The sequence below is a fragment of the Cyprinodon variegatus genome, unplaced genomic scaffold, assembly GCF_000732505.1.
Source record: "Cyprinodon variegatus isolate N-32 unplaced genomic scaffold, C_variegatus-1.0 Scaffold626, whole genome shotgun sequence".
Lineage (NCBI taxonomy): Eukaryota > Metazoa > Chordata > Actinopteri > Cyprinodontiformes > Cyprinodontidae > Cyprinodon > Cyprinodon variegatus.
This window is the reverse complement of record NW_015151079.1, coordinates 252595-261895: the sequence shown is the minus strand read 5'-3', so window position 1 is coordinate 261895 and position 9301 is coordinate 252595. Positions and strand designations below refer to the sequence as shown.

General features: G+C 38.6%; 2 protein-coding genes across 2 annotated transcripts in view; both read right to left on the bottom strand.

Annotated features, from left to right (window-relative positions):
- nck1 (NCK adaptor protein 1) overlaps positions 1-927 on the bottom strand; it is a 47023-nt gene extending 46096 nt beyond the window's left edge. Inside the window, exon 1 of the mRNA XM_015393143.1 lies at positions 715-927. The gene's annotated coding sequence lies outside the window, so the exon portion shown is untranslated. The remainder of the gene's footprint in view (positions 1-714) is intronic.
- Positions 928-4580: 3653 nt separating this feature from the next.
- On the bottom strand, positions 4581-9068 carry LOC107096470 (solute carrier family 35 member G2-like). The gene is made up of 2 exons (XM_015393132.1): positions 8785-9068; positions 4581-6316 (listed from the first exon to the last, which is right to left on the bottom strand). Exon 2 carries the CDS (start codon positions 6287-6289, stop codon positions 5039-5041), a length of 1251 nt encoding a protein of 416 aa, XP_015248618.1. The 5' UTR covers positions 6290-6316; positions 8785-9068; the 3' UTR covers positions 4581-5038.
- Positions 9069-9301: the final 233 nt, after the last annotated feature.

The window sequence follows — 9301 nt, the reverse complement described above, 5'->3', positions numbered from 1 at the left end:
CCTCAGTATTGTGAATCATCCTAAAGCATAATTAGATATTATGGCTACTTCTTGTTCAATACTTGTCAATATTGAATTAGTTATCCCAGTAACCCCCGAATAATAATAAAATAAAAATAAAAACAGGAAAAAAAAAATCAATTACAAGTACAGATTGTTTATAGGTTTATAAAATATATTTACATTACTAAAATAGTTTGCTTTCATACTGTCTTTGCACCAATTCATCTGTTCTTCAATTATTTTCAATAAAAAAATTTAAAAAAGATTTTGTCTCCAACATTTCTACTTTAAAATATGGGCTTTAATAAAAATGTAGTAGCCGCTATTTTTTCTTTATTTAAGAATCTTCATTTTAAATCCATCACAACTTAATTAAAACAAGCCAGGTGGTTAATGTATAACCAAGATTTGTTGCGCTTAAATCTTTACCTTTTATTTCATAAGTTACGGTTTTCAGCGTGTCAAGCCGCCCAACTTGGTTTAAACCTTACTGTGAACATTTATTAAACACTTATCTCTTTTTTGAGCTAAACTAAACGTTCACCCCACTGTGAACGCATTTTGGACCAATGCGACAAAGCAGAAAGGCTGGCTTTACTGTATGTTTTATGCCTCGGTTACCATTTAGCCGTTAGCCTGTGTGGCTTTTACCGTTAAACAGAGGCAGAAGGCAGCCTGGCATATTCCCTCTTCAGTCATGCCACGTCTTACCTGACTGCTGATGGCCAGCTCTTCTTATCTCCCTCTTAAATACAATGGATGGAAGCGTCTCGAAAAAAGGATGCTCACAACGGATGTCAACGGTCCTTTCCAGTCTGCCGCGAAATATTTTCTTTTTTTCCACAATCCAGGAAAGCTAGCCTAGCTGAGTAGACGCTGCGCCCTGTTGGAAAAGCATTTCTGCATCAGACCGTATCAGAGCTCAGCAGCGAGGCTAGGCTAACTAACTGTTATGGCTTCAGAGCAGTTTGGAACCATCTTGCCTCCCAACTAATCGTCTCTGATTGGCTGCCGAGAAACAGGCTGTGTTTTCATTGGACACGGATACTGTCAATCAAACATATTGCAGCTGTTGATGTTCTACATTCCCATAGAACGCCGTCTTTCTAGGATTTAATTTTTAATTTAATTTAATACCCCGTCTAAAATATTTTAACGTTAAAAGCTCATAGAAACCCTTTAAATTAGTATCTGCTTCATTTAACCTTGTTAATTTTAGTCAACCATTTATTCAAACGAAAAGTGTTAAACGCATCTGGCTAGAACGATTATGTCAACTGTTGTATTTATATTATATTTGCCAGCTTCCATAGAAATAATCGAAAGTCATACCACCCTAAAATAAAACAACAAGAAAATAAAAAGTATAGTTCAATAAAAACACAATGACAAAATTTTAAAATAAGGATGTACTCATAATAGAAAGAGGAATATATTTAGTTGTATACAGATATGAATAGTTTTGTTGGCACCACTTTTAAAGATGTGTTAAAACCTTTATAATAAAGCAATGTCCTACAGCATCACAAGAGTTTAACTCTGAAAGAGAAATATTTAAAATGACAAAGCTTGGCTAAATTATTTAAAGCTATTTAACTAAAAATACCAATGTTTCCATTACAGATAATCCTAACAATTCCATTTAAAGAAATGAGTCATGAAAAACATTTTTAAATTATATTTTATCTCTTCAAGTTGATTAGAGTGCCTAACAGCCTCTACATGGAAATCTCTGATTTTCTGTTTCACTGGGGTAATATTATGACATAAGAAAAGTGGCTGTTTAGACAAGGTGTCGTATAAATCTTACCACCACATACAGTGAAGGTAAGAGAGGTACAAAACAAGTATCCTCTGTCAAGTATGCTGCATGATCAGTGATGCTGCGGGCCCATATCTCTTTTTAAGACACAGGGAACCTTCTAAACAATTAGGGCAAGAGTGATTTACACAATTCTATGATAAATGAATAGAAAAACTGACCCACAGACCCACATTATGGTCCTGGTCATATCAGTGTGCAGTGCTACAGAAAACCTGCAGAAATTTGTACCTTTCAGTAAAAACAAAACATGCAAGCAAATGTAATGATCTCATTTCTGTAGAAAAAAAACATAAAAATTTGTTCAGTTAGTGCCTGGTGCAGCTAATAAACGTGCCTGTGGTTGAAAGAGTTGCAGAGTTATTTGGAAGGTTGTGCAGCTCGCTGCAGGATGCAATCTGTTTCCTGCTCTAACAGATGGCTCTCCTCTACATGTCTTCTTCGTTCTGCAACCAAAAGCCCGTTTCAAAAAACAAACCAACGCAAACAGGAATTTGAAGCAGACTTCTCTCATTTTTGTTGCCCTTATTAAACTATATGTAAAGGCAGAATATGTCACAAAAATCAGGTAAATGAAGATTGTTTGTGGTTTTGATTCTAAAAGAATGGGTTTGGTCTCTGTAATAAAAAGTGTCTCAGTTTTAACAGTCACCCTTGTAATATAGAGTTCATACACCAGCAACAAGTGTATTATATATTTATATATATTATATATTATATATGCGTCTGCCAAACAAATCAAAGGAGGAAATACAATCTAATCGTTCTATCTTTTGTGATGCAAACACAGGACAAGTCCTACTAACTTTATTATCTAGGAGTAACAGTAACTGGCTTCATACTTCAGCATAGATGGTCTTATGGGAGAGTCAGAGTTGAATTTGTGAGGCAAACAAAACCCAAAGCCTTTATAGAGAATTTCAGTGGTTTTATTATAGCATTGTTTATAACCCTGTTCAAAAGAGAAAAAAAAAAAAGTCAAAACAAAAAAATACTACATAATCTGTACTTGTATATATAACTGATCTATAAAAAAACATATAATGTATCTAGGATTGTCTGGCCAAGTAGTGGGGTTGGTCACTGCAGCCCTTGTGGCACCACAGACTTTAGCTTTCTTCCTCCATTCCTGGCAGACAGAGACATGAAGTAGGTCATGAATGCCACCTGCTGGGCTGTTGATGCAACATGTCAGTTTGGTATCAATAATAAGTCCTCTTTCCTGCACTTTTTCATAACCAATGTCTCCATTTCATTCCTCAGGAGTTCCTGTTTCCCCTTTAGGCACCATTTAAGAGGCTGTTTATCTTTGCAAAAAGAACCAAAAAAGGGGGAAATGTCCCCACTAAGTTGATGACTCAACCGATACAGAAAAAGAAAAAGCAGATGGACTGGTGTTTGTAAAGGGGACTTTCATTCAATTCAGTGCTCTTGCCACCGGGCATTAGTTTGACGTACATCTGAGAGTAAACAGAAGCCACACTCAGTGAGGAAATCACCCTTGTTAAATATAAACCAGCTGATAGGATTACAGTTGAAGCGCTTGCAGAAATGCTGCTCAAACGATTTTGCAGTTTGTGAAGTTGAGCTATAACTTTCTAGTTTTCAGTTTTCCACATTTTCTTTATTGTAATTCAGAAAAAAAGTTTGAGTTAGGTTTGTATGAAAGTATGCAAAAACATTTTATAATTCTTCTTTTTTTTTCCAAAAAAAAAAAAAAGGTCTCTTTAGATACTGGATTTAAATTGAACCTATGGTTTAAAATAATGAAACTGCCTTTTTACACAAACCTAATCAAATTGTCACAGATTTTTTTTTTTAACAAACCATTATTAAATGTAGGGTTAGAATTTCAATAAAACTAAACCAAACATGTCAAAGCAAAACTTTTAAAATTGCTATTTTCTAAACATGTGAAATACAAGCCAACCTCAGAATTCCCTTGTATGGAAAGTTCTGCACTTAGATGCTCTAAACTGTATGGAAATTCCAAGAAAAATAAAGGAATGTTGAAATGTATAGATTTTTTAACTGGAAAATTTAAATGAAAATCTTCACATTCTTTATTTGTTAGACAGTTTTTTTTTATTTGAAGTATGCATGGATAGGTATGAGATTTAAAAAACAATGCTAACCAAAAGTACCACGGTTTGAAGTTATCATTGCGTTTATACAGAAATTTGAAAAAACTTTATGAATTGGTCTCATTTTATATAACTCTTTTAAGAAAAAATCCTACCCACTGAAGAAAAACAAACATTCTGTTGACTTTAAAATAACAATAATAATAAAATAATTTACAATAATAAATTTATTTGGGGGTATTCTTACATCCTCTTAATAAGATTTTGAAAAAAAAAATGTCCCCTTAAATGTCCTCATCCCTTTTAGCCAGGCAGACTGCCCTCTGGTGCTCAGCAGACATGTAGCTCTTTGCTTCCTAACTCTACGTGCTGGAGGTTCTGAGTTCAAGCCCCACTTCCACAGCCTGCACTCTGGGTCCCTGAGCAAGGCCCTTAACCCCACACTGCTTCCTGGGTGCCGCACAGTGGCACCCCGCTGCTCCCCTAGGGGACGGGTCAAATGCAGATGTGACCTTTCACCAGCCAGCTGACTAGCAGTGCAAAGAAACAGAAGAGCTAGAGAAGAGTTATGAATCCTTTAGTCTATTTTGTGTACACCTGGAAAACAAAAAATCTAATTCTTACACATTGTTTTGGTATTTCGGGACCGGTACTTTAAATTGTATAAAAGATTTTAATTCTTTTTAAACCAATTTTTTTAAACCATGGTACATCTTGACACCGTTAACCATGCCTAAATAATTGTTTTTGCCTCGAACAACAAGTCAGTTTTTTAATTTTTTTTATTCCTAGTTACAGTATGACTTGTACTGGACATTTACACAGTTTTGGCAGTGTGACGACAGAAGATTATATCAATACCTTGTTGATGCCATGATTCTCTGGTGCCTTTTTTGCTGACATTTTAGCCTGTGACACGATTCCACATCAAAGCATAGCTATACAAGGGGAAAATGGTCACGATATTACAATTGTCTTTTATTTCACACGTAAATATTAAGACTTTAGTTACACAAACTGGCACTCAGTTCACAGCACAACAATACAAAATCATCAGATGAAGATCCAGACATTCTTTTGATTGCACGACCAAGCAACACTGTAAACGAATAGATTGACAGATATGGATTTATTTGATAGGCGAGTCTAAGATCTCTTGGTAATCCTGTCGAATGGCCCTGCTCACTCTGTACAGCTTTACCCCGGTCAGAGTGAACACGCTGACCATGATGACAAGGCCCCCAATCACATCGTATGCAGAGGGGATCATCCTCAGCACGATAAGCTGCAGAAACATTGAAACCACGATCTCTAGGTGCTGCACCGTGCTAACTAAGGCTGGATGAAACTTGTTAAGAGCATAGTAGACTCCAAGGAATGCCACTGTGGAGCAGATACAGATTCCAATTAAATATCCCCAGGTCTCTCCATCCAGGGGAATGATAGGCTCTTGCATGATGAACATGGTGGAGGCCCCCCATACAGTGCCCGTCCAGCCGAAGGTAAAAAGTGCAGTCCACATGCTGACGCGCTCCTTGATGGCTCTGTAGACAATCATGGAGAGGGCGGCGGTCAAGCCTGCCATCACTGTCATAGTATAGCCAAAGGCTTCCTTCCAAAACCCCAACCTGGACTTCTCTTCGTCTGCTACATTCGGCACCATAACCAGGCAGAGGCCAAACACACTTCCTACCACCGTGACCACATCTGTGTAGCTCAGCCTCTCATCCAGCAGCAGGAAAGCCAGTATGGCACTGAAGACTGTGGTGGAGGCTCGCCACATGATGGTACCATTGCTGGGAGGTACTATGGCAAAAGACGTGTAGGCGCAAGTGATTGAAATGACGTTGCAGACACCATAGAAGAAGAGACGAAGCCGATAGCCCTTTGGGCCAAAGGGCGCCTCGTGGTAATAGAGGACCACCAGAATTGACAGCACTTGGATCACAGAACGGATGAAGAGCAGCTCGAGGGAGGGAACCTTAGAACGATCTGCTGCCAAGCGAGTAATTAAAGCCACACATCCATGAGCTGCTGCTGCACCAAACAAGGCCATCCAGGTCACTTTGGAGGCCAAAACATTAGCCTCGCCAAAGCTGGCCAGCTGACCCTCAACCCCCTTGTCTCTTTGAACATTTGGCTGCTTAGGTTGAGTCTCCATGGTACCAAAGAAAGTCCTGCTGCCTTTGGCATCTGAAACCAATCTCTTTCCGACATTTGCCTCTGCAAAGGTACCAAAATCCTCAAAAGAGGGTGCATCATCGTACCCTTCGTCACCAGGCTGGGGGAAGTGGGTGGCGTACTTTACTGTCACGGTGTTGGGGTGAATTTTGACCCGCTTTTTTGATCCATACTGGAGGGAGGGTGAAGCTGCATCCATGATGTGTGAGGTATTATACAGGGTTGTCTGGAAATAATGAAATAAAAAGTCAAATCTTAAATGAAAACATACTTGGCTCATTCCAAACAATGTTCTTATGTAACACCTGCATACCTAAAGTACATTCGACAGTGATTTACTTGAGTAGCTAAATAAAAGTAGTGCATCATTGGGAATACAGGGACAATTATACACTGTTTTGAATGTTTTTTTTTTTTATTAATAAAGACCTGAAAGATGTGACATGTATGTTAATTTAGCCATCTGGGGTTAAGACTTCATGCAACCACTTTCTAGTATAATTAGAGCCTCATCTGTTTTCTGGGTTCTTCTCTGTTAGATTTTTATATGTAGACACCTAAAGCTGAGCCCATTATTCTTTGCAACATGTTGTCTTGGGAAAAATCTAGGGCTGAACGATTTTGTGAAAAATCAAAAATTGAGATTTTTAACTAATATTGCAATTGCGATTTTAATTTGATTTTTGTTTAAATGAAATACAAGATTGTTGATATTTAATTCCGGGGTTTTATTATTTTCATGACCTTAAAACCTTTATCTAGCCTGGGTGCCATTCCGAACTTAGTCCCGCCCACAAAGTTTGAGGTCGGGAAGTTCGGTCTGGCTCTGCTCCATAGTAGCGCGAGTATGATCGCCCACCCTCTGGCGATCCAATCAAATTGTCAGGGCGGGCTTTATACGATGATGGACAGATGATCAACAGTAACGTAATCAACCACGTGACCAAAGCGCGCTTGGGTGACAACAATAATGGCTGCCGCTGGAGAGTTTAGGTGAGTAGATTCTGCTATTAGGTCTGTTCTAGAAGATATCGACAGCAAATTAATTTTAAAAGAGGAACAGAGAAACGCGATCAAGTCTAATCTTCTTATTATAGGCGTGCAACTGCACGCTTTGATTTTTGTGGACAACAACTATGCCTCGCTTAACATACGTCACGCACTCCGTTGCTCTTATTGGTTGTAGGTCTATCCAATTGAGTGCAGAGGCATTTTTTTTCCTGGTTCGTTCGAAACACGCCCCATAATCACAGCTCTATGGAGCAGTATCAGACTCATATTCTGACTAGAATTGAGTCGGACTACGTCAGGCTAGGCTTTATCCCCGTTTCATGCGTTTTAAAGACTAGAACAGGCTTTCTCCCCAGGGTTGCCCTGAGTTTACACATCTTTTCATCAGCTCTGATCCAGCCTTTCTGCCCATGTGAAAGAAACGTATTCTTACAGCATAATGCTGCCGCCACAATTTCTGAACTAAAGAGCACCTTCTTCCATTTTTAATGGAACCGGCTCACCTGAACTATGGCTATTCCATAGTTAATATGGGCCTCCTGAGTGGCAGCCATAGCTTGGAAGATTTGAATTATGTCACAGATATCCAAACCTCTGGAAATTGTTTTCTAAACTAAACCTGTCAGATATATTCTCATCTCTTCATGATGCTGTTTGTTCACTGCTGTTCTTAATCAAACAGAGAACAGCTGGATCTATACTACGGTGATGCACATAAACTATTTACATATCCAATGAGTTATGAAGGCAAATGGTTACAATGGATTTAATTTACAGTTAACAACGTAACTCCAAAATCGTATTATTCGTTGATTTCGTTTCAATTGAGAACCATGTAGGCTATAGTTTCCTTTCCAGTTTATATTAATGAGCCACTTTGTGTTTGTCTATCACATACAAATTTAATAAGATAGACATTTGCACTCATTTAATCCAAACAGCAAACACTCTGAGGCTGATGTAGTCTGATGGGGATGATATTACATAACAAGGAAACCAATGAGGGGGTTGATGGATGAATGTGGGCCACGTATGAGAAGAATGGAGCAACAAGCCAGAGTTAATGCCAGACTACTGTATACAACAGATGACAATCCTCAAAATATAGAACAGAAATTTTGTTGGATTTTTCAATCAATTATTCAAAAACATTTTTAGACATAGACGTATTAACCCCCAAACGCACACACGTTATACCCTATGCAAAATACATTTGCAGTCACTACAGCCCTAATTTTAGAACCACGTTAAACATGAATTCAATCCACAAGGGGGCAGAAATGACCTCCTTATTTCCTTTTCATCGTCATAGCCTATAGTTGCTCCTCTTTTATTTATTTATCTTTTTTTTTTCTTTTCTATTTTATTTAAATACATTATAATAAAACACAGAAATAACGTTCTATAAAAATACAGAAATAAAAAGGCTTGATGCAAATGTCACGCATTTTTAAATTGCCCCTTTAATTAGGCTAAATAAATAATTTTTCTCTTACAAATTGCAGGAGGAAAATTGCGGCAACCGTTTATCTAGAATTATCATTACTAATCAAACTGAATTATTGTTTTAATTGCAGCGTATCTTTAATCATATTTATGTCAGACCTTCTTCTGCACGATATTTCTATCGAAACAGTGTTTTTTTTTTTCATCAAATGAATGAACGTTTTTAAAACATCTTACCTTGAGCGTGTTTTATTTGTATGAATTCCTAATGATGCATGGGGGTGTGTGTCATAAAAGCAGATTTGGTCGGAGTTCCTCTTCCTTGCATCTGATCATCTGCAGCTCCAGTTTCCCCATGTTCCCTCCCCCCTGAAGCGGAGCTTCTCTTAAAGACGTCTAAAAGCCTTTCCGGGTGTTTTTTTCCCTTCAAGCTGTTTCTACAACTCTGCTCTGATTTCTGCTACCGACGAATCTGAAGCTGCTGTTGCTGCTGAGGTGATGATGAGAGCAATGATGATGATGGTGATGATGATGATGATGATGGTGGTGGCAGGGGAGGTGGTGGAGGAAGAAACTGTTACAGCCATACCCCCCACATCAGGGGCGGAGCTAGATGGGGGGCCAGGGGTGGCCATGCCCCTCCCTGTGGCCCCCCCTACCATTTTTTCCTCTCTAATACAGATGGTGCAATGGCGTAACTATCGGTAGGCAGAGACTGCAGTTGCTTAGGGCCCCCCGACCACTTAGGGGCCTT